Genomic DNA, 26,079 nt, shown 5'->3' with positions numbered 1-26,079 from the left:
TAAGCCTTCTACACTTACCTCAGCTCTGATTTTTTTTTAAAGATTTTATTTATTTGACAGAGAGAGACACAGCGAGAGAGGGGACACAAGCAGGGGGAGTGGGAGAGGGAGAAGCAGGCTCTCCACTGAGCAGGGAGCCCGACGCGGGGCTCGATCCCAGGACCCTGGGATCATGACCGGAGCCGAAGGCAGACGCTTAACGACTGAGCCAGCCAGGCGCCCCCTCAGCTCTGATTTTAATGAAATCCAAATAAGAATATTTATCTACTGCTTTGGGGTAATTACCTCAAGTGAATTTCTATAAGCTGCCACAAATAACAGCACCCCTGCGAGCCACCTTGCTGTCATCCGTCTGTCCCCTGGAGGCAGATGGCAGTGCACCTGCAATCTAGTACAAATCTACACCACTTAATCCTGGAGACAACACAGAAACCAAGTTTGTTTGGTTTGTTTCTTCCTTTCTTTCTTGTTTTTAATTGAGATATAATCCCATACCACAAAATTCACCCTTTTAAAGTGCACAGGTTAGTAGTGTTTAGTATATTTACAGATGTTTAGTATATTTACAGGATATTACCATCACCACTATCTAATTCCAGAATCTTTCATCACCCCCTGCCAAAAAAATCTTGTACCAATTGTCACTCTCCATTCCCTTTGTCCCCAACCCCTGGCAACCTCCTAATGTACTTTCTATCTCTATGGAGCTATGGATTTGCCTATTTGTACTAAGGTAGTTTTGCTCACAAATAATAACAACCAAGATGATCTCAATCCAGTTAACCTAGGAGGCGCACCACACACACAGACACACACACACACCCATAAGGCTTGAGTTTGGTAACACCTCACCTTCCCTTTTGATACTTTGAACTCTCCATGCTACCCCAGCCCCCCAACTGTGTCTCAGAGGTGACACATGCATTGTCTTCCTCAGGGTCCAACCTTTCCTCCTCCATCTAAAACCACGTTGTGTTCTGTCAGTGTCCTGCACTGGGGACGTAGTGCTGAGGTAAATTTAGCTCCGCTGAGGTGCTAAGAAGTACCTGATTTACATTTTAGCAGAGAACTCTTGCGGTCTACGGCTCAGCTAGGATCGCCGTCTGACCCAGTTTGTTTAGAACTGCCCAGTTGCCCCAGCTTAATTATTAATAGCATCCCCTTTCCCTCTCAAAAGTGTCCTGGCTTGGGTGTTTAATTATATGGTCACCCAACCTTAACCCACATAAATGACTAATCACGGTAATTATAGGCAATTTGGCGGGCCAACAGAGAAAATAACTTTAGGTAAATGAGGTTTCAGTACTCTCTCAGTCACACCCCAGCTCTGCATTCCCGTAAAAACGTTGAAGTTCACCAACCTGTAGGAATCAGGGTTTCATCCACAGGCAAAAAGGCATCAGCCTCTATAATGACTTCATGGTCGTATATGTTTGGGGAACCCTGGGACAGAAAGAGAGAGAAAGAAAAGAAGATCTAATGCTTAGTCTTATTTTGTATTTTTGCTTTTTTTTTAAGATTTATTTATAGAGAGAGAGCACGTGAGCTGGGAGGTGGGGTGGAGGGAGGGACAGAGGAAGAGAGAGAGAGAATCCCAAGCAGGTTCCACACTCAGCGCTCAGCGAGGAGCCCCACGCAGGGCTCGATCCCACGACCCTGAGATCATGACCTGAGCGGAAATCAAGAGTTGTACACTTAACCACTTGAGCGACCGAGGCGCCCCAGGTATTCTTGCTTTCTAACTTCTCCGCAGAAATGTTTTCAGGCATTGACAAACACTTTAGAAATCCCATTTGACCTATGGCGACGATTAATATGTTCATTTAAGTGTAGGTAGATAGGTCCTCAACATCGCAACTGATACATTTGAAAGAAGTTTTTGAGGGTGACCCCAGCATGCATCTTCTTGTCTAAGTGGAATTACGAGTGTGAAAAGTCAGAGAGACATCAGTGGTTTGAAAGACTTTTCGACTTTGGCTTATTAACAGAGGGGTTTCTCCCACTCTCCCCACGTGCTAGGCAAACAGAAGAGCGAGAGTTGTTGACCTGGAACACGCAAGTGCTGGATGGCCAACATCTTGCCTCCAGGCTTGGAGGTGGGGTACCCTGTCCCCCTTCTCTGGCCCAGCTCCCACCCAGAGGACCCACTCTCTACCACAGGACAGAAGCCAGGCGGTCAGAAGTAGAGTTCCTGCATTTGGGAGCTCGCTTATCTCTTCCATTAAAGATGCGGCCTGCCTCCCCGGGGGGAGCCAAAGACGGGTCAGTAGCCAGCAGGCCCGGGGTCTAGTTCTGGCTCTCATCGAGTGGCCCCAGGGAAATCACTTAGCCTAGAATCTCTTGTCCTTCAGGGTAAAACAGGCCAATGATGCTCCTTTTCCACCTTTTCCAGGCTGTTTGTGAAGGACAGTTTAGTAAAGCTATGTTGTGCTGCTTGCAAATTGGCAAGGATACATACAGGTTTCTGATAAAAAGGATTATATTTGAATAGTGTATTTTCAAGCTCCACAGCAGAAGTCATGGAAGGGGAACCAGGTTCCCCTGGAGAAGGTTTCTCCTTGGTGAATGCTCAAAACTAAGCTCAACTAGTGCTTCTCAACTGGGGATGATCTTGCCGTAGGGCAAAATTTGACAATGTTCTGGAGACATTTTTGATTGTCATGACTGGAGGTGGTAATGCTACTGACATCTAATGGGAAGAGGCCAGGAATTCTGCCCAATGCCCTATAATGCACAGCCCTGCAACAAAGATATTGTCTGACCCAACATGTCAATGTGCTCGGGTTGAGAAACTCCGAGCTAAGCTAAACTGAAAGCTAGGCTGGGTAATTGAGAAGCAGGCAGAGGGAGGCAGAGCCCTGTGGGTTAACCGAAACAGATCCTCTAGTCAGAAAGACTTAGGCCGGGGCACCTGGGTGGCTCAGTTGGTTGAGCGACTGCCTTCGGCTCAGGTCATGATCCTGGAGTCCCGGGATCGAGTCCCACGTCGGGCTCCCTGCTCAGCGGGGAGTCTGCTTCTCCCTCTGACCCTCTTCCCTCTTGTGCTCTCTATCTCTCATTCTCTCTCAAATAAATAAATAAAATCTTAAAAAAAAAAAAAAAGAAAGAAAGAAAGACTTAGGCCCACACAATCAAATGGAGTCGTCCTGAGGAGAAATGCCAGGATTTTAGAGACCATGAGAATCTATGTCTAAACAGGCCAGAAATTGCTTTAATTACACTCCAAGGAGGCTCTGTTCCTCAAGAACTGCCCTGGTCTTGTGCCCTCCCGGTGCATACACATGGGCAGGGGTAGGAGGGGACTGAAGACAAGGCCAGGGCTGAGGCCTCTCCTCTGCTCCCATAGTCTCTACCTTAGTCACTCGTTTGGTCCCTGTTCTGACCTGAGAAGGGAGGTCCAAAATGGGAGGGGTCTGCACCACCACCTACAGCAGCTCTAGACTAGAGGGGGTCTCTCCTGGCGGGCTCCCCCTACTCCCATCCCCTCATGCCTCAGGGGTCCTGCCAGCACCGAAGAGGCCTCTGGACCTGAGGGGAGCAGAGATGAGGGAAGAGAACTGGGGACTGTTTCCTTGGCTCTATCCACTTGATGCTCAGCCAAAGGTTGAGTAGTATTCCATTGTACGAATATTTGGTAGACTGTTGCTTGTTTCCAGTATTTTTACTATTATGAATAAAGCTGCTCAGGAATTTCCTTTTTCTGTTTGTTTTGTAGCACTAGGGCAGGAAAAAAGTGATTCAATCACACACCAAATAAACTGATGAGTCTGAGAGGTTAGGAAGAAGCCTGGGTTGGGGGAGAAGGAAAAGAAGATTTACGAGAGAGCCACTCCCTTAATGCATCGGGTCACCAAGCGGCACCTATGTTCCTTTATGAAAGGGAAGCAGGCTTCATTTTACCATTCTTCTGACCTGGAATAATTCAATGATCCACTCTGGTGGAATATTCCTGCTGGATTCATTTCCTTTCTAGGCTGATGAAAACCTGGCAAGGAAGGCTGATCCACCAACAGCTCTTGAGGCCCATCTCTGGGTTCACTGTTGGTTTTGGTTAGCTTTGCTCAGCTGCTACTCTTTCGGAACATTAACCATTTATAAAGCCCTTTGTGGCCTGCCCGGGGCTTTATAGACCTCTCCGTGCATTGCCACTAGGACCGCCTTCATTCAGCTCTCCTGACCCTCTCTGCAGGGTAGCACCGACACTCGAGTACTCCCCCAAGCCACTGCAACTCCCTTCCTGGCACCCTTGTTTGCCCCTGGCAGAGCGCTGACTTGTTGACTCGTCCTGTGCTAGGGTCATATGCTCAGGGTAAAGGACGCCCTCCCTAATCCCACCGAGTGGTCCAATTCCCTTGCTGGTACTCGGTTAGGCAGGGCATGGGACACACTTCTGGCCCATGAACTGGGAGGCAAAGGCTGCTGGAGAGCCTCTGGGAAAAGTTTTGTTTATTCTTAAAAATGGAACATTAGAGATATGAAAAAAAGGAATAGGCTCTTTTTTGCCTCTGGGTGTGACTACACGAAGACATGATTCCTGGAGCTGCAGGTCACAACCATCTTGTGGCCAGGAGACAAGGAGCCCAAAGACAAGAGCCAAAACACTGAAGAGGCAGAATGGGAAGATGGAAGAACCTGGGTCTTTGCTGACGTACCTCTCCAGTCAGGCTGGAACCCCACTATTGCCTTTCATCTCAAATTCCCCCCAGGCTGCTCCACTGCCCCGTTCGGGGTTAGGTAAGTAAGGAACAAGAACAACAAAGCTCAAACAACCTGCAACCCGTATACCTTTTCCATTCTTTGAAAAACACAGTTCTCTCCTCCCCCCAGGCCATCAACACTCAATCTTAGAAGTGATGAGTCAAAATTTGGCCCCAGGTAGAACAAACATATTCCTTATTAAATTTAAAAAAGAAATAAACAAGCAACAAGCAAAAATACATAAGATGAGCTGACCACCTTAAATGATCAAGTTTTGAGTTATTTCCCTGGGGAGGGTTTAAGACACATAATAATGCTTCGCTGGGTAGGGTAAGAGATGTTCTGAAGATGCAGAGGCCCCTGGACCCCAGGCCTGGTGAGTGGCCACCCACTCTCATCAAAGGGCCCCAAAGGGCTAATGGCCCTCTCCCATCCTCAACCCTGAAGCTAGGGGCTGTGGATTCCAGTTGCACTCACTAAGACAGTAGACAGAAGGGAGTTAACGTTGACTACCCCTGTGGGTGGGTCTGTGATCTGCAAGGGTCCTCCTGCCTGGTAAATGGACAGAGCCTTAGTGAACCTGCATTCCTACTTTGTCTCCTTGATTGGAATACATCAGAAGATAGTTACATATTTAATGTATCATTTCCATATCTGAATCTATTTCTTTAGATTATAAAATCGGATGTCCTAAGTATACAAAAATGTGGAAAATAGTAAAAAATCACCATGATCTACTACCTATAAAAAACCACCAATAGTTTCTTTCTGAACTTATTAGAAAAGGTAGGGTCTTTATGAACAGTATTGCAGAGCCTCCTATGGCTGGGCATGTTTGTTTTGGTTTTGGTTTTTGGTTTGTCTTTAAGATTTTTTTTTTTAAAGATTTTATTTATTTATTTGACACACACAGTGAGAGAGAGAGCACAGCAGGGGGAGCGGCAGACAGAGGGAGAGGGGGAGGGAGAAGCAGGCTCCCAGGACCCCCGGGGTCAAGACTGGAGCTGAAGGCAGACGCTTAACCGCCTGAGCCACCCAGGTGCCCCAGTCTTTTAAGATCTTAAGGAGGACAGTGGAAGTTTCTGAGGATAAGCAATAGGCAAGTTTAGAATTCTCTTCTTTATTTTTAAGGGGAGAACTTCGGAAATTACATAAGAACCAATTAATTTGTGCTATTTGGAAAGATCCTAGAAAAAAAAGCAGCACATCGTCAGCAGACTCCTAAAAGAGTGTAAAAATGCAAGATATTACTAGTTGGCTGTGAACATCATCTTGTGGTAGGAAATCATGCCAAAGCGATTCAAGTATAGTAGACAATGATGAGCTTTTTAGATGAAGAGGAAGTAATAGATAGAGTCTACAGAGTTTAGCTAAACTTTCTACTCTCTGCCTCATGTAACAGCCTCCTCAACAAGCTCAAATATTACCATCAGGAGGGAATAAGGTAGTGTAGAGGGGATTACCTGAGGGGTGAGGAGTGTCTCTATAGCACTCTTGACGGTGGGCTACATGCTGGAGGCATACAAATGTTGGCAGCATGTCTAAAGGGGCTGAGCCAAGCCCATTTTTAAAATTCCAAGGATGGAAAGTGCCTTAACTGGAAACTTTTAGGGGTAGGAGTGGAATGAGGAAGCAAATGTAAGCTCATGTTACAGTGAGATGAAAGGGAGTTCTTGAAATAGCTGGTTCCTTGTCTGAACATGTGGGAAAGAGATAATTCTCTGGGTAATACAATGTACTCATTCTATCTTTCTCTATAACTTCCATTTATTGAGCACCTACTATGAGTCCGCAGCTTTGCTAGCCATTTCTCTTCAACGCCAGGGTTGACCCCATTGCAAGAGTAATTCCGTCCTGGGTTGGTCTCTCCAGCCACTCCCCAGGTCATTTCACAAGGCACATGGCAGGAGAGAAGGGGCAAGTTACCGTTTATGCTACAGAAGGAGAGCTGAGGAAAGTCCACTTACCTGGCCTGCCAGGTTGAAGTAAGAATGGTTGGTCAGATTGACCGGTGTGGTCCGACTGGCCTGGGCTCGATAGTTGATCATAAGCTCCCCACCATCCAGCATGTATGTCACCCAGACTTTCAGCTCTCCAGGGTAACCTTCCTCACCATCTGGACTGACTCTTGAGAACTGGACACCATTTGACAGCATCCGAGGGGTCCAGAGGACCTAGAAAAGTGTTTTCAAAGCTGTTAAGTCATTGCAATCTCGAGCTAAATGCCACGTTTCAATATTTAAAGCTAGCTAATTCTAGGAAGAGAAATGGTTATATGATCTTCAAGATGTTTGAATAATAGCTTGGATTTTAATTGTTGTAAAATTTTGTTTTATACAAAAAAGATCTTGAGAGAAAATTTTTTCTTTCTCTTTACCTACTCATATTCCCCATACTCTTTCTCTTTAAACGTATATGTATGTGTCTACAATATTTTCTTCTTCCCCTTCTTTAAAAGTTTTTTTTTTTTATCTTGGTGCCCCATTCTGATAAACGTCATATAGCAAAATCTGCTAATGGTATTTAAAAAACGACCGTAATAAATCAGCCCCTCTTTCCCAGGGAAGTACTACTTATGAATATTTATAAAAAATGCTCCAAGATTCTATATTCCCTGGGCAGAGTTCCAAACAAGTAAGACGGCACTTGTTCTATTAGGAAGAGTTCTGCCCACATGTCAGGAGTCCTGATTTAGGGGCCAGGTTTGTTCCTAGCTCAGTGTATGATGTCGGGCATCAGTCCCTGGCATAAAGGGGTTAAAAAATGATCTTGAAGTTTTCTTCTTATTCTAGAAAATATGGTTCTAAGGGTGGCAAGAAAAATATGAAGAAAAGTCTTCTAGAATTTTTTGCTTTTGGCAATAGGAATTTTTGATTCACACACAGTGGTTCCTCTCACCTTTGCCCTAGAGTCCTTAAGATTACCCTTACAGGGGAGAGACAACCAGGATTTCCTGAGTGCCCATGATGAGCCAAGACACTTTGCTAGGAACTTCACAGAAATTCTCTTATCTGTCTCAGAGCTGATTCAATGTAGGCACCACTATCTTCATTTAACAATGAGAGAGCTGAGCTCAGAAAAAACACAGTTTTTCCTAGCTTCTTCCAGCTGAGAAGACAGTGGTCTGATCCTGAGCTGTTTTCCTTATTCTATGCGATCAGAGGACATACTGTCCAGAGAGCCCAGTCCCTCTGGGGAGTCCTGGGGGTCACTATCAAGAGGTCTTTGCTGACAGGAGATGTCCATTTGTTCGGTGCTCATCAGCCACTGACCTGGTGCTTTACATAAATCATTTCATAAGGTAAAGATTTGGTTGAACCAAATGAAATGACCATCTTTGTAGGTCAAAACAATTGAACACTGGCAATTTCAAATTGCTCCAACTAATACTATGACCCCATTTTACAGATGAGCAAATTGAGTTCTGTGGTGTTTCCTTGCCTACTTCCACCTCCCATGTTCCAGGGGGATTGAGTAGAACCTTTTCATACTTCATGCTCATTGTTTAAAACTTTTTTTTAAAGATTTATTTATTTATTATATATATATAGAGAGAGAGAGGGAGAGAGAGAGAGAGAGAATGCACACATGCACACATGCACAAGCAGGGGGAGGAGCAGAGGAAGAGAGAGTCTTAAGCAGACTCCAGGCCGAGCATGGAGCCCGCTGCGGGGCCATGCCCATTGTTTAAAGGGGTAAAAAAATCTTGTTTAAAGTCATACATGTCATTAGTGACAGAGCTAGGATTCAAACTCAGGCCTGGCAGGCGACACCATCCACATCTTCATTTCAGTGAATGTTTTGTTTGAATCTCCTTCTGTCAACAGAAGAGTTGAGGCCAAACACTGTCATTCCAAATAGACTTGAAAGATAATAATTTCTGTGGGGTCACAGGAATGGCCTTTGAGCCCGGGCTCTGCCCACCTGCTCCTAGCATGGCCTGGATCTCTGTCACTGATGTTGAGAGATCCCACCTTTACCAGGAAGGGGAGCCCAGCAGGAGCAGAGGTCTCTGCATTTACCTATGGGAAAGCAGCTGGTATCTGAAACAAATTTACTGACCTTAGTAAAAAATTAATTTTACACCCTAGTTATCTCCTAGAAATGTTGAACTTTCAAGACACTTAAAATACAAAAGCCGGTTATATGCATGATTAAAAAAAGAAAAAAGAATCCCCCAAATGGAAAATTTTAGGAATAAAATATTTGAAATAAAGTGTTCTTCAATTGCTACCTAGGTCTTGTCCTTCAGAGAAAGAACACAGTGGAAAGTTTTTTGTGTAAACCAATATTATCAGATAAGTATAGTTTTGTGGAACACACAATTTCTATTCATGGGAGAATATCCCTGACCCTGCACTTTCCGAATTTCCTGAAAAATTTCCACGTTTGCATCTCTAGGCCTACTTATATGCCATTTCTAATCCTGTTAAGTTATTCAAATTTCATCTTTTAAAAAAAATGTGTTGATATAAATAGAAAAAGACGTATCTACAAACCAGCTATTTGTTCAGTAATTGTTGAGATGAAATACAACTGGAAACAAAGTTCATCCAATACTGCTCATGTCACTGTGCGAAAGCTTACAGTTCAAAAGCTTTCAATATCTCCAGGAATCACATTCCAAGTCTTTCCCCCACCGTTTCTGGGCTTCTGCACAGCCATTTTTTCCAGGACCTACCTACTAAACGAAATGCTATTCTTTCTTCAAGGGTGGTTCCAATCCTCCCTCCTGAGTTGCTATGAATCTGTCCACACCTGGTTTCTATAGCACACCACTGGCATCTGTATGAGGGGGCTGGTTGCCTAGAACAGCTATTTATCGAAGGGTCTGGCTCCCTCGCTATAGGGGAGTCTCAGGAATCCCTGCCATATTATGCTGCCCTGTTCACAGAAGGAACTCAGGAGGCACAGTGCACTGAAGGATGTGTTGACTCACTACTGGGCTGTTTTTACAGGGCACACACGTGAAGCAACACCACAGAAAACCCCACAGTGGAACAGAGGGAAGAGCACCAAGCCAGAACAGGTGCTGTTCTGAGGCTCTTCTGAAAATCCCTGTCAGAACAGAGCTGGGCCTAACTTCCCCTGGCTGGGCTTTGCCCATGGGTCTGCCATATTACGGAGACCCTCGGCCCTAGTACTGCTAGGACCGAGGCTACCCCTTGCCTTCATGCCTTCCTGGTGTGAGGAGTCCATTCACGGAGGAACAGGGAAGAGACGGGGCAGTGCGGTTCTAGGCTACAGACGGGAAGTCGGTGAGACGGGAAAGAGAGTGACCAACTTCCTTCAACAGGACAGGAGGCAGTAAGAGGCAGAAAGGAGGAAACAGTGATCTTTAACTGCCATACATGTTCCAGTATTTTCTGGCTCTTCTTTAGGAAACAAATGGGGGAGGGGCTATAATTTAAAGGAGAGTTAGCTACCAAAATTATCTCCCTGAAATTAGACTAGTAAGAGAGTCGCGGGGGGTTAACCCTCTGACTCCCACACAGCTAGGAAGCACACCAGGCATCTCTACTTCAGGGAGAAGCTGTCTGATCAGCTGGCAGTCCGAACCTTGTTTTTCCAGGGATTCACTTGGGGAATGGGAGTTTTAATGTGGAAAGAGGTAACTGGGGGAGGATCTGAGGTAATTTTGAGGCATGAGGCACCTCAGTGGAAGGCTACGCCTGGATGTGGCACCACACTGTGGGGTGGGGGTGGGGCCTCAGCGGCAGTTTCAGGGGTGTGTGTTGGACCGGGAGCACCTACACCAGCGGTTATGTGTAGAAATGAGGGCTGTGGGCCAGGCCACCCAACCTAGGCGTTATATGGCCTTTCAGACCCTCAGATTTCTCATTTGGCAATAACGCAGGGCTCTCGTAAGCATGAGAGAGAAGATGTGCAAATGCCTTGTACAGTAAGTGGCAGGTACTAGTTTTAAGCCACTTTTCCGTTGCGCCCAAGGTCCACTGGACTTCCTGGTCCCGACGAGGAGAAAGTCATTCCCTGTCTTTCCTTTTCACTCCGGGCTCCCCTGCCTGTTACAGTCCGAAGAGCTACAGAAGGATGGGTCCTGGAACAGGGCCAGCGCATCTGCTCCCCCCGAGTCCCTGGATCAGCCTCTTTCCTCTATCACCTCCCCCACGCATTTGCTGTAGGGCCTAGGATTGAGCCTGGAGAAAAGATGGTATGTTTGAAGGTTCTCTGTGAAGTACGCCAGGTGAGGACTCTGTCCAGTGCCCCTGACTCACCTTATCAAACCCTCTGACTCCTCCATGCAGACTGTTGGGCCCATTGTTAATGGCCAGTTTATACTCCTTCCCGTCCAACGTGAATGTTCCTTTGGCAATTCGGTTGGCCACCCTGCCAACCACGGCTCCAAAGTAGGGCTGCTTTTGGAGGTAGCCTGCAGGACATGAGATGGAATGGTTTTTTAAAACCTCAAACCGAGGGTGAGGCTCACAGTGCTGCCCACCCCTTTCTTCTGAGAGCAGCTGAAAGTAGGAACAACTTGGGCATATTCTTTTTTTTTTTTTTTAAGATTTTATTTATTTATTTGACAGAGAGAGACACAGCGAGAGAGGGAACAGAAGCAGGGGGAGTGGGAGAGGGAGAGGCAGGCTCCCCGCCGAGCAGGGAGCCCGATGCGGGGCTCGATCCCAGGACCCTGGGATCATGACCTGAGCCGAAGGCAGCCGCTTAACGACTGAGCCACCCAGGCGCCCCCAACTTGGGCATATTCAACTCCTCAGGGGAGCACAGGAAAATGGTGTTCTTTACACACGACGCTTTCCCTTTCCAAAAGTAATGCGTGTTCTTTATAAACATTGTGAAAGAACTTCATAAAGCACAAAGAAGAAATTTATTTTTTATATTTATTTATTTGAGCGGGGGAGGGGAAGGAGAGGGAGAGAGAGTCTTAAGCAGACTCTGCACTGAGCACAAAGCCCCACTTGGGGCTGGATCTCACGACCCATGAGATCATGACCAGGCCAAAACCAAGAGTCGGATGTGCAACCGACTGAGCCACCCAGGTGCCCCAAGAAATTTAAATCATCCTAATCTCATCACCAGAGGGAACTATTGTTAATATTCTTATGTATAGCCTCCTGCCTTTTAGTACATGCAGACATGTGCTTTTCTTCTTCTTTTTATAAAGAAGTGGAGTCTTAATTTACATGCTGCTTTGTAATCTGCTCTTTTCTAGGCCAATTTCCTTAACTAAACATTTCCTAAACATATATTTGTGTTGTCTTGAGAATTCTTCTTCTTTTTATTTTTTTTAGAATAATACAATTATTTCATGAAACTACCCTTTAAAGAGCATTAAACAAATGTATAGAGTAGGCTTGTCAGAGGAAATACAGGACACCCAGCTGAATCTGAATTTCAGATAAACAATAAATAATTTTTTAGAATAAGTACAACCATATTATTATTATGCATGAGACATACTTAACACTTGAAAAACCATTTGTTGGGGTGCCTGGCTGGCTCAGTCAGAAGAGCATGTGACTCTTGACCTTGGGGTCATGAGTTCGAGCCCCAAGCTGGCTGTAGAGATTACTTAAATAAATGAAGAAAAACTTTTTTAAGAAGTTTAAAAAAGCATGGGGGCCTGGGTGACTCAGTCGGTTAAGCGTCTGCCTTCAGCTCAGGTCACGATCCCAGGGTCCTGGGATTGAGCCCCGCGTCGGGCTCCCCACTCGGTGGGGAGCCTGCTTCTCCCTCTCCCTCTGCCTGCCTCTCTGCCTACTTGTGCTCTCTCTATCACTCTGTCAAATAAATAAATAAAATCTTAAAAAACAAGAAAAAAATAAAAAGTTTAAAAAAACAACCAAAAAAACCCCATTTGTTATTTATCTGAAATTCAAATTTAATCAGGTGTATTTTCATGTATTTTCATTTGCTAAATCTGGCAACCTTAATAAAGAATAAAACATGAAAGGGGCTCCTGGGTGACTCAGTTGGTTAAGTGTCTGACTCTTGATTTTGGCTCAGGTCATGATCATGATCTTGGGGTTGTGAGATAGAGCCCCACGTCAAGCTCCATGCCCAGTGAGAAGTCTGCTTGAGATTCTCTCTCTCCCTTTGCCCTTTACCTGCCCCTCACCCGCTCTCTCTCTCAAACAAATAAATAAATCTTTAAAAACAAAAAAGAGTAAAACGTGAAAGTCCCTCTTTTATGCCTCAACTCTTCTTCTTCCCAGTGACAACCAATGCTAACAGTTTGGTGTATACACTTCCAGTTTTTTTGTTTTTTAATTAACTATAGAGAAGCACGTACAATTACACAAATGCAATATTTATATAAAGAGGATCGTACTATGCACATCGTTTTGCAAGTTCTCATTTATCAAATGCCTTAAGATCTGTCCATGTGACTACATATCCATCTACCATATTCCTTTTTTTTTTTAAAGATTTTGTTTATCTATTTGACAGAGAGAGATAGCAAGAGAGAGAGAGAGCACAAGCAGGGGACGCAGCAGGCAGAGGGAGGGAGAAGCAGGCTTCCCGCTGAGCAAGGAGCCCAACACAGGGCTCGATCCCAGGACCCCGGGATCATGACCTGAGCTGAAGGCAGACACTAACTTGACTGAGTCACCCAGGCGCCCTACCATGCTACATGGCATACTGATGAGCAAATTGTTGTGGGGCTTTTTAGTGGCTATAAAAAGCAATGTGCTTGTGCCCTTTTACTTACAAGTCTGTGCACAGGAATGTTTAAATAGATCTTTCCTTCTCTTTAAATTCCTCTACCATACGATTACAATGGTAGAGACTAAGGTTTGGAGGTAGTTTGTTTTTTGCATTATCACTAGCATCACTGTCTACTCTGTTTTTCACTCAGATGCCCTTGGAATTCCATCCCCCTTTCCTGTGGTACTCTGTATCCATCCCGTCTATGTGGATGAGAAGAGTATATAATTCTCAGGGAAAAACCACCTCACACCCATCAGAATGGCTAAAATTAACAAGTCAGGAAATGACAGATGTTGGCGGGGATGCGGAGAAAGAGGAACCGTCCTACACTGTTGGTGGGAATACAAGCTGGTGCAGCCACTCTGGAAAACAGTATGGAGGTTCCTCAAAAAGTTGAAAATAGAGCTACCATACAACCCAGCAATTGCACTACTGGGTATTTACCCCAAAGATACAAATGTAGTGATCCAAAGGGGCACCTGCACCCCCATGTTTATAGCAGCAATGTCCACAATAGCCAAAACATGGAAACAGGACAGATGTCCATCGACAGATGGATAAAGAAGATGTGGTGTATATATATATAAAGGAATACTACCCAGCCATCAAAAAAAGTGAAATCTTGCCATTTGCAACAATGTGGATGGAACTAGAGGGTATTATGCTAAGCGAAATAAGTCAATCAGAGAAAGACAATTATCATATGATCTCCCTGATATGTGGACTTTAAGAAACAAAACAGAAGATCATAGGGAAAAGAGGAAAAAATAAAACAAGACAAAAATCAGAGAGGGAGACAAACCATAAGAGACTCTTAATCATAGGAAACAAACTGAGGGTTGCTGGAGGGGAGGGAAGTTTGAGGGATGGGGTAACTGGGTGATAAACATTAAGGAGAGCATGTAATGTAATGAGCACTGGGTATTATATAAGACCGATGAATCACTGACCTCTACCTCTGAAACCAATTAATACATTATATGTTCATTAATTGAATTTAAATTTAAAAAAAAGAAGAGTATGCAATTCAAGCATATGAATTTTTACCATGGCTGGAGGGGTTCTCAGGATACAGACCTTGAACCATTAGGGCCAGTTACAGACCATAGGTTCCCATTACTCAGCCAGTTGGGCACAAGTGAAACATTAACCATTCTCTTCCAGGTCTCTCCTGATTCACTCCCCTGCTAACCTGCAGGTCCTCAGAGTCCTGCTCATGGACTATCATAATAGCTAACACCGAGTTCTTCCTAAGGCTCGGCTACTTTCTAAATGCTCTACGTTTAACTCATTTCATCTTCAGGATAGGTCTACGAGCTAGACGGTATTATTACCCTCCTTCTATAGATGTGGAAACTGAGGACAGAAAGGCTAAGTAACTTGCCCCCAAACACAGCTAGTTATCAGAAGAACCTGGATTTGAACAGTCTGGCTCCTAAGGACTTACTCTGAAGCATCACATTGTTTGAAAACAAGGCTTTCTGATGAATCGATCTTACTACCATCCCTTCGCGTAGGCCAGACTGACCTCTCCACCAGCTCCCACCTCCCTCCCCACCCTCCTCTCTTTCTGAAGCTGCAGCTTTAAAACTCCTTACACTGGGTAACCAAAAGGAGTTCCAATGGGCCAGGAAAACTTCTCTTGGTTTTGCTTCATCTGCTTTTGTTTTTTCAGTAACTTTATTTTTAAAAGATTTTATTTATTTATTTGTGAGACAGAGCACAAGCAGGGGGAGAGGCAGGGAGAGAGGCAGGCTCTCTGCTGAGCAAGGAGCCCCATTCAGGACTCGATCCCAGGACCCTGGGATCATGATCTGAGCCGAAGGCAGACACTTAACTGACTGAGCCACCCAGGAATCCTAGACTTTATTTTTTAGAGCAGTTTTAGGTATACAGCAAAATTGAGCAAAAGTGCAGATTCCCCATACATCCCCTGTCCCCACACATGCATAGCCTCTCCCATTACCAACACCCCCCCATCAGAGAGACACATTTCTAATAATTGATGAACCCACACTGACATAATCATTATCACCCAAAGTCCCTAGTTCAACAGTAGGGCTCTCTCTTGGTGTTGTACATTCTATGGGTTTGGACAAATGAATAATGATATGTATCCATCATTATAATACAGAGTATTTTCGCTGCCCTAAAAATCTTCTGTGCTCTGCCTACTCATCTCTCCCATCCCCCTAGCCCTTGGCAACCACAGATCTTTTTACTGTCTCTATAAATTTGCCTTTTTCAGAATGTCATAGTTGGAATTGGATAGTATATAGCCCTTTCAGATGGGCTTTAGTGGCTCTTTGTGGCTTGACAGTTCATTTCTTTTTAGCATTGAATAATATTCCATTGTCTGGATGTACCAGTTTATTTGTCCACCTACTAAAGGACATCTTGGTTGCTTGTTTTGGCAATTATGAATAAAGCTGCTTATAAACACCTTTGTGCAGGTTTTTTTGTGGACATAAGTTTGTGTGTGTGTGGACATAAGGTTTTAACTACTTTGAGTAACTACCAAGAAGCATGACTGCTTGATCATATGGTTAGAGTATGTTGGGTTTTGTAAGAAACAATCAAACTGTCTCCCAAAGCGGCGGTACCATTTTGCATTCCCACCAGCAATGAATGAGATTTCCTGTTGCCCCACATCCTCACCAGCATTTGGGGTTGTCAGTGTTCTGGATTTTGGCCATTCTGGTAACCCTCACTATTATTTTAATCTGCATTTCCCTGATGATGTATAATGTGGGCCATTCATCTGCTTTTCAGGAGCTCAAAAACGTGAAGAAAAGCAGAATTTTTGTTCAAAATTATTTGGCTGTATCTATCTTTGATTACTACTTTGATCCATTCAACAAATGTACACGGAGCCCCAACTCTCCGTGGAGACAACGACAAATCCAACAGCAATGCTGCTGGTTCATGGGCTTGCAAGAATTCCCTCAGAAGGGACCACTATCTGGCCACAGTAAATAGCCCATGGAGATAAGAAGCACTTGTCAGTGCTTGGTTTAGAGGAAGTTTTCAATGACTGAACCATAAAGACAGCAGAAACTACTGCTCCCAACTGTCTCCGAAAAACTCTTCAGAACAAATGGATTTTATACTATCTTGATATGTTACTAAGTTTTATATCAAATCAGAATTACAGAAAGTGACAGTCCTCAAATTCTGAATAGGACAAGCCTAAAAAGCTTCTTTTGAAATGCAGAAAATATGGGGCACCTGGGTGGCTCAGTTGTTTAGCATCTGCCTTCAGCTCAGGTCATGATCCCAGGGTCCTGGGATGGAGCCCTGCATCTCCCTCCCCCACTCCCCCTGCTTGTGTTCCCTCTCTCGCTATCTCTCTCTCTCTCTGTCAAATAAATAAATATTTTTCAAAAACTTTTAAAGGATAAAATAAAGACATTTTTGAAATGCAGAAAATACTGTTTTCCATGCAAAAAGGGCAAAGTTTGTAGGTCAAGCCACGAATGATTTAATCAAGCCCATTGCTGACGTGGGATAAAGGGTAGAGGAAAAGTCTGTCCCTTTACCTGGGCAAAGGACTGGCCCGAATATATTAATGGATCTTTCCACTCCTCTACCATCCCAAGGACTCCAGCTGTGCTGTCCACCTCATACAGCCCAAATTTCAGCCAGAGTCCCCTAAAGTCTGAAATAAAAGTGCCTACTAATCCCAGGCGAAGGTTCTACAACCTGAATGACTTTCCTTTGGCTTTTGGAGGAAAACAGCCATTACTTTCATTGACAAGCATTTTAATTGTCCCCAGTATTTTATATATTTTCAATGGCTGCTGGTTATCCACATGGATCTTCATGCCCTTTTTTCAGTATTAACTAAGTGAAGTAAAAGTTTCCAGGAGTGTGAGGGAAGGTATTTGGAGGCAAGGGAAGGAAAAGAGATAAAAGCTATTGATTGTTCACTACCCAGACACTATCACAGCTGGTAGCACATTTAATCATCATTATCCATTAATTTAGGTGAGGAAATAAGTCTGGGGAGGTTAAATAACTTGCTTAGGTCCCACAGCTTTAAGGGACAAAGCAGAGATCTAAACCAGGAATCCTCAGTTTCCTCTAAGGGCACTCTCCGGCATCTGCAATACGGAGCCCCTCCCTTTTCCTCCACCCTGCTATGAACAGCGGTTTTCGAAAAACACAAAGTCTGTTTTTTCTATTTCTTTCCATAATGGCTCTCATGGCAGTAATAGCTGGGTATTTGGTGGTGACTGGGGGGAAGATAAAGGGGCAGGCAGGCGGTGACTGTGTGGGTAGGTTGTTTATACCTGTGGCTTACAGGCAAATAGTCTCATCACAGGTTTTGAAAGAAGTCATAATGACTGTAGGTGGGACAGGAAGATGAAAAGCATTTTTAAGTACTTTAAGTACAAAAAAATGGCAGAAAAATTCATAGGAGGCATTACTGATTTTTCCAGGCTGTAACTAAAAGATCCTAGGATTTACCTCTTTAGAATTCTACAGAAGAAAGATCCAATTTTCCCAGGGAGAAATTGAACCATTCTGACCTCTGGTCATGGCCATGATCCAGGCAGATTATATAAGCTATCTGGGAAACTGGAGAGCGTTCACATCTAACCTGGCAGTTAGGAAAGGACCATGTCTCATGGAATTATCCATGCTTAGCTCCTCCCTGTGGCTCAAAACGTTTTGGGGACATAGTAATGTCAAGATAACCCCCTACTCTGTCATATTCTGTCATGTCTTGTAGCGTTAAATGATTTACCTCTGTTTTGTTTATATCATACTTACATATTCAGATATTCCAAAAGAATATGCAGTGAAAATAAAGTCTCCTTCTTAACCCTCCACCCCAGCTACTCAGTGTCTTTTCTTTTTTTTTTTAAGATTGTATTCATTTATTCATGAGAGACAGAGGGAGAGAGAGAGGGAGAGAGAGAGAGAAGCAGAGGGAGAAGCAGGCAGCCCGACGCGGGACTCGATCCCAGGACCCCGGGACCATGACCTGAGCCGAAGGCAGACGCTTAACCATCTGAGCCACCCAGGCACCCCTCGATGTCTTTTCTTAAAGACAATCACTGTTAGCAATTTTTTTCTTTTTTAAGATTTTTTTTTTAAGTAATATCTACACCCAACTGGGGGGGCTCAAACTCACAACCCCGAGATCAAGAGCCGTACTCTCCACCAACTGAGCTAGCCAGGTGCCCATTTTTGCCAGTTTCTTACCAGGGGTTTTAATACACAAGAATTAATCAAAATAGTAGTAGAGCACCATTTCACACTACTCTAACCCAGACAAATATGCTTCCTGTTATGACATATATGAAGTCTTCTTTTATCTTTAACAATACTGAAAAAATCTACAAAAAAACTGAAAGGGCTGTAAAAAGGGAACAAAGGGCCACTTGCAATAACCACGAGGATGGCTGCACATATTAGAAAGCACTAATTGATATTCTGAGGGCTCTTTTCCAACTTCTCCTCTTCTGAAAATAGTGTGCTTTCCTTTTAAAATCAATAATTCAATTATCTAAATTATAGCATAGGAATGAGGATGTCTGTCTCAACCCAGCACCCAGAATATTTTAGAGGCTTTGATTCAACCTTTTTGGGAAGCCTGTGATGTATCCTAATAAGAAAATGCTATTGCGTGCCTGAGTGGCTCAGTTGGTTAAGTGACTGCCTTCGGCTCAGGTCATGATCCTGGAGTCCCGGGATCGAGTCCCACATCGGGAGTCTGCTTCTCCCTCTGACCCTCCCCCTCTCATGCTCTCTCTATCTCATTCTCTCCCTCAAATAAATAAATAAAATCTTTTTTAAAAAGAAAAGAAAATGCTATTTAATGTTCTCAAGACAGGTTACTAACGTGGAGGGCAATACAGCACAAGCCAGATCCCCATAATCTGAGGGCATCTGGTTTTTTTTCTCCCTTTTAAGAACATGTGGGGATAATACTTTCTTCACCCAGATTCCCACAGGAGTCCTAGACTCAGAGACGACTCCACTGTATGGATGCCCTCACAAAATCGGCACTTCCACGCCCATGAAGACACTGCTACTTCCCAGGTGTCATGTCCCCGCACGCAGTTCCTAAGAGTTCCACAGACGCTCTGTCTTTGAAGATCCGCGTGACTCTTGCAGCGGAACTAAAACGGGGAAGGAGGGAGGGTAGGTGAATGTGTGTGTGTAGAGGTGCAGAGGGAGGGCCGCTATCTCTTGAACGGCAATAAAGCAGAGATGGAGGAGGTGGTAAAAGTAGATGCTGACAGCTTAGCATCTCCAATGCTTTGCTGGCTCTGGAATTCTAGGCCCCACGTCGAATTCTTCAACTCCACTGGGCAATTCTGCACCAGCCAAGTAATCTCTTTGTGATTCTGCGTCAGCCCAGAAAATAGCTATGCTACTAACAGAGTGGTGACTCAGCAGAATGACTAAGAGTCCTCTTTTGTCACTTGTCAGCCCTCCTGCCTTCTGACTCTGAAGGCAGAAGATCTGAACCCCCACCAGGGAAAAACCAAGACCCGGAGTTTTCTGTTGACTTCTAACCATGAGCCATGTTACATTAGCTAAAGAACCAAGCAGATAGAAAGACGCACCCAAAGGAAAACCTCAAACCTCCTCTCCAGCAGTTTTTGTGCACACCCCTTCCACTGAGCAAAGGGTATTTATCTTCAAGCAGTTTCCCTTTGCCAACTTTATTTCAGACCTTATCTCCAATGTCTAGCTACACAGCAGGGACAAGAGATAGCTCTGCGTCCATTTTCCTTTGCTGAGATCAAACTGCAAGTGTAATTATTCATGAATCCTGATTCATGAATCATGAGTAATCATGATTATTTGGCTAATGTCTATCTCCCCAGCTAAAGGGCAAGCTCTGTGAGGGTGAGGACCATGTCTGTCTCACTGAATGAGAGACTGAATGAACCGTTTTTGAATGCATGGATTCATACATGATCCTAATTGCCCACGGATTCCACTAGAAGTTCATCCTTAGTTGGGAGACCTCATTGCTAGACAATGAGTCGGTCTTCCACTTCTGCACCCATTGAGCTATGTTGGAGCATTTCTTTCTTTCTTTCCTTCCTTCTTTAGATTTTATTTATTTGTCAGAGAAAGAGAGAGAGCGGCAGGCAGAGGGAGAAGCAGGCTCCCAACGTGCAGGGAGCCCGATGCAGGACTCGATCCTAGGACTCTGGGATCATGACCTGAGCTGAAGGCAGACGCTTAACGATTGAGCCACCCAGGCGTCCCCATGTTGGAGCATTTCTGAGACAATCAGTCAAGAGGATCTGATGGGGGAGAAAACAAGTAGAAAAGGCAGGTCTTAGATTGTCCTACTTCAGAACACAGGGGAAGAACGGGGAGCCACACCCCCCTAGTCAGCTTTTACCTCTCCTGCCCTCACAGACCTGGCAGTTCAAATATGGCTCCTGGGTTGCTGGGATTTCATCTTACCCTCAACTATTCTAAATTAATTAGAGCAAAGCCGAACTGGATAACCAGAGGCCAAGTCCTGTAGCTGTTCGCATTCACTTGTCTTTTTTTCCGGACACTGGATGGAAACACAGAGTTGGCCGACTGCTAGCACTCTTGACGGCGCCAAGCTCGGGGACTTCCTCTGGATCCCCGCCGCCAGCAGCCCGATTGATCCGGGCGCGTGTCCGGGGGCGCTCGGGGCCTGGGGCCGGCCCGGCAGCCCGGGGCAGAGTTCAACCCACCTTCCAGGTCTGCAAAGCCGAGCACCACATCTGACGCCTTGCCCTGCCTGTCTTTGACCTCCAGGGCCATAATGGTGCAGCCCCAGGAGATGATGTCCACTTTCAGCAGGTCTGACTGCAGCTGGAACTTCTCCACTGTCCCTGCCCCTGACGGCAGGTCTCCAAACACGGCTCTGGTCACCGAAGCCATGGGGAAAGCCGGGGGCGTGCTACTGCTCCCTGCCCTAGGAACTCCAGCCTCCAAAGCTGGAGCGGGAGAAGTTTACTGGAGAAGAGGCGGGACCCGGCTCAGACTCCTCCCCTTCCTCGCCTAGATTTAGAGTGACCGCTCCTGCAAAAAATATCCTCTGGCGACTTCCTAAATCTTTCCTTGGCCTGAGGGTGACAGGAAGGCAAAACTTCAGACAGGCTTTTCCTTTGCTAACTCTGGCTGCATTGCATGTTGGGAGTGGTAGTCTTTGGAAGGTGAAATTGCATTTTGGGGCCTGTAGTCTTTCTAAACCCAAGGACTGAATCTGCAGGATTCTACCCCCTTCTCTGGCACGCGGTTCTCAAACAGGCAGTGAGCTAGCTGTTCATTAATGTTGGTGGCAGGGTTTCAGATGAAATTCTGGAAAATGCAGAGAGCAGAATTAGAGGCAGACGAATGGTGGGGGTGGGGCGGAATTCTGGTTTTAAATTAACTCTTTGATCCAGAGGAGAAGGAAGTGCAGAGGTAATTTAGAGAAGGGGCAGATAAGTGCAGGTGACTCTGAACATTGACTGAAGATTCCTTCTGTTTGTCCCTCACAGTGAAGCTCTGGACATGTTTGTGCTGGAAGCTCTGCCCATGGGCTTTCCTGGCGGTGGGTCTGGAGTAGCAGCCTGGACAGGGTCAAGTGTAGATGAACTAGGGCTTAGTTACCTGGAGGTGGTCAGAGACTGCCTCTGACTTTCTTTTTCTCAGGGGTCTGGGGGCTGGCCTTGAGGTTCTACCCTGTCTTGTTCCTGAAGTCCAAAATTCCTTTAAGAAGGGATTAAGGGAGCGGTGCCTGGGTGGCCCAGTGGGTTAAGGTCATGATTCAGTTAGTGGGATCAAGCCCCAGGCTCCCCACTCAACAAGGGAGTGGGCTTGCTTGAAGAGGAAAGAGCCCTTTGCCCCTCCTCCTATTCATGTGCTCATTTGCTCGCTCTCTCTCAGATAAATAATTTTTTTTTTAAAAAGGCGATTAAGGGAATATTTATTAAGGTCCCCTTAAATGTCACATACTGTACTTTTATTATCTCTTTTCTACAAGCAGAAAAAGGCCTTAAGTATGTACTGACGGGAGAGGAAAAGACAAGCAGATCATTAAATAACTGTCATACTTTAGAGTACCTCTGAGTTATCTGAGACACTGTTTTTCAAGAATGTGTATTTCCAGGGCACCTGGGTGGCTCAGTTGGTTGAGCGACTGCCTTCGGCTCAGGTCATGATCCTGGAGTCCCGGGATCGAGTCCCGCATCGGACTACCTGCTCGGCGGGGAGTCTGCTTCTCCCTCTGACCCTCCCCCCTCTCATGCTCTCTCTCTCTCTCTCTCATTCTCTCTCTCAAATAAATAAATAAAATCTTAAAAAAAAAAAGAATGTGTATTTCCAGGCTCATCCCTGGAATTTCTGATTCTGGGAGTAAAGGGCAAGACTCAGGAATCTGCCCCTTTCACAGGTGTCCTAGGTTATTCTAATGCGGATTACCTGGGACCAGACTTTGAGAAAGGCTGCTCAATAGTCTGATGACTAATCTCAGATTTTTTTTTCCCCCAAAATAGACTGTGATGCCATAAGACTAAGATAGAGCTCCTAAAGGCCTTAACAGGATTGTCAAGTAAAATATAGGAGCCTGTGTATTTCTTTGCTAAATGTGTCAACCCTAGACAGTACTGGGCCTAGGTAGGGGGAGGATGCTGGAAGCCGGAGGACCTGTTTTATTGACTGCCTTCATACTCCTCTTTGCTTGACACTGCTTTTGGTTTGGTTCCTAGGTACCACGGAGGGGATTCAACTAGACTGTGGTAAGCGCCAAAACGCATCTATGGTTGGGAAATGAGGAGAATTGGAATCGTGTTCCTGGAATCAGACGCTAATACAACAGAACTGTCTCTCAGCCCTTCCTGTCTGTAGTTTGAAGGAATATTTAGCATTCTTGCCACAAGCCTGAATTCTCATTCATGAAGCAGTGGGATTGTGAGAGCAAAGGAAAAAGAGAACTTGCAACAGGCCTTAGTGAAGCGTTAACACATAATAACAAAAAGACCCAAACAAGTGAAATTACAGATTGCACCACACTCACACGATGACCGATAGCACTGTTACATGCCGCTTCACCAGAAATTCTCATGAACTCTGCAATCCTCATCAGCCCACTTAACATTTGTGGCTGATTCATATACAAGCCCTTTCGGCAATGCTGTGTTAGCACGGATGTCTCAGAATCTCTTCTGTGGGCAGGAAGACTGCATTTTCTTTTCTCAGCCTACAGTTCTCAATGTTCTGCCAAGCTCATGTTGTTGTCACAGAAAGAGATAAATGCATTTGAATAGCCAAAGCCAAGTGTCACTAGGGGAAGTATTGTAGCTAGGCTTGGTAGAAAATGAAACATACTGTGATGTCTCTCTAAGGTGTAAGGACTACATGTCTTCAGTTCATTTTCCTTTCACTTTTAAGGGCTTAACATGGTGTCCTAAATAGGACTACCTTGTGTTAGGTCAGCTTACAGGCACAAATCTTGACTTTTCTTACCAAAATATCCTATTTTCCTAGTTCCACAGTGATAGTTTAAAGGAATATTTGTGCATTTGGGGCACCTGGCCAGCTCAGTCGGTAGAGCATGTGGCTCTTGATCTTAGGGTCATGAGTTCAAGCCCCATGTTGGGTGTGGAGCCTACTTTAAAAAAAAAAATATGTATATTCAGGGAGATCTAGCTTATTTTGCAAGGTTAAGTATTTGATATAAATGATATTTCTGCATCCTTCTGCACTGTTTTTTTCTTCCTTAACGTTATAATTATGAAATTTATGCCCGAGCACCTGTGGAGTCCCTAGTGCATTTATTTTCCTGTTATGTCATATTGCATTACATGGATATATACCAAAATTACTTTATCTATTTTTAAATTGACAGACTTTAGGTTGATTCCAAATTTTTATTCTTACACATAATACTGCTATAAATATTCTTATGCCCGTATGCAAGAGATCATCTAGGGTATATTCCAAGGCATGTAATATACCCAGCAATAGCCCATGACATGTGCAATTTGACTTTATTAGATATTGACAAGTTGTCCTCCAAAGTGGTTTTATCAATTGCAAGTTCTACCAGCTGTGTATGAGAGATGCTTCACATCCTTTCCAGCATTGAAACATTCATTCAACAAATATTTTTTAGCGATCCACTAATCTGTTTTAGTTACTGGGATACAGCAGTGAAAGTTCTCACTCTTGTGGAGCTTCCATTTTCTTGGCAGAAGACATAATAATAAATAAACAAACAAATGACAATATAGTAGGTCTGGAGGTGATGAGTGCCTCATTTCCAGAGTATGCAGGTGCCAAGGACTAGCTCTTCTCCTTGGACCCTTCTTTACCTACAGTAAGTGAATGCAAAGCCGTCTTGAGCCCAATGTAACCTAATCCCAGAAACTAATTTTTTAAACTTGTAATTGCTATAAAAATTAGGAGATGAACATTTTACATTGGTGTAATGTACTAGAATTTGTAAAGTGGTTTGGCATCCAGGTCCTCAGTTGACCACAATTCCAGGCAGCATATAAGGAAGTGGTTACATGCTCCTATCTCTGCAAAATAAGCTAGATCTCCCTGAATTTAAGCCATTAGTCCAGGGTCACTTAGCTCGGGGGCTTTGTAGTACTAGGATTTTAATCCAGAGCACTTTCCATTACATCCTTCAGCCTCAGGTAAGCAATGATAGTCAGATATGTATTAGACCCTCATAGTGCTCTGGAAACCCCATTGATTGATCTTTCCTTAGTCTGAGTGAATGGTGTCGCCAAGGGAGTGGTTTGGGGGGATGTCTTTTTTTCCTCCTCATTTTTTGATATGAATAATAGATGGTTAATCAATTTCAGGTAAAGCTGCTTCAAAACAAGTCCCTCACCCATTCCCCCCCTTTTTTAAAGATTTTATTTATTTATTTGACAGAGACACAGAGAGAGAGGGAACACAAGCAGGGGGGAGGGGTAAGAGGGAGAGGCAGGCTTCCTGCTGAACAGGGAGACCGATGCGGGGCTTGATCCCAGGACCCTGGGACCATGACCTGAGCTGAAGGCAGATGCTTAATGACTGAGCCACCCAGGCACCCTCATCTATTTCCTTTTACTTGATTGTGGCACCTACTTACAGAAATTCTAAAGCCACAACAGGCCTGAGCACATTCTTTGGTTTTATATAGACTGGATAAACACTTCTGGTTGTCCTTTGTGACAGCAATAAAGTTTCAAGAGTCAGAACTCTTTTAATTCCACAAGTCATAAACCAGCTCAAACTTGGCTTAGGCAAAAAAGGGAAATTATTAGATCACATCGTGAAAATGTTATCTAATGGATGAATCTCCCTGCAGGCGTGGCTGGATCTAGGCTAAAACTATGTCAATAGAACTCGGTTCCTCTCTCCTCTTGTTCTGTTCTCCACTGTGTTGGCCCTATTTTCAGACTGTTTTTTTCTACCTATGATTCCTAGCATCTCCAGGCTTATATTATCCCTACAGTAGCAATCTCAGGACACAGCAAGCCTCACATTCCCAAATAGTATCAACAAAAGTCCCAGTGTTGAATCTCACCAGGTCTTGTGCCCTTCTGCACCAATTACCTGGTGCTTGGTAGGGCTGGGTCAGGCTCAGCCAGAAATGTGGACTGGGGAGCGGGAAGGGGTGATTCTCCAAGGGAAAATCTAGATGCTAGTCCCAAAGTGAGAATGGATGCTGAACAGGCGAAAACAACATTCGCCCAC

At 44.6% G+C, this 26,079-nt stretch overlaps 1 protein-coding gene across 2 annotated transcripts in view; it reads right to left on the bottom strand.

Annotated features, from left to right (window-relative positions):
- GALM (galactose mutarotase) overlaps positions 1–26,079 on the bottom strand; it is a 103,622-nt gene that overhangs the window by 29,396 nt on the left and 48,147 nt on the right. Inside the window, exons 1-4 of one of the 2 annotated variants that reach the window (XM_025868089.2) lie at positions 21,093–21,511; positions 10,935–11,089; positions 6,666–6,872; positions 1,362–1,443 (exon numbers count right to left, since the gene is read on the bottom strand). In XM_025868089.2, coding sequence (XP_025723874.1) covers positions 1,362–1,443; positions 6,666–6,872; positions 10,935–11,089; positions 21,093–21,282 — 634 coding nt within the window. In that variant the 5' untranslated portion in view covers positions 21,283–21,511. Of the gene's footprint in view, positions 1–1,361; positions 1,444–6,665; positions 6,873–10,934; positions 11,090–21,092; positions 21,512–26,079 lie in introns of those variants that run through there. The other variant, XM_073897311.1, reaches the window with a different exon arrangement.

This window comes from Callorhinus ursinus, unplaced genomic scaffold, assembly GCF_003265705.2.
Source record: "Callorhinus ursinus isolate GAN/ISIS: 27379988/994484 unplaced genomic scaffold, GSC_fseal_2.0 scaffold10, whole genome shotgun sequence".
Lineage (NCBI taxonomy): Eukaryota > Metazoa > Chordata > Mammalia > Carnivora > Otariidae > Callorhinus > Callorhinus ursinus.
Note: the sequence above shows the minus strand (reverse complement) of the source record. Positions and strands in the feature narration are given on the sequence as shown.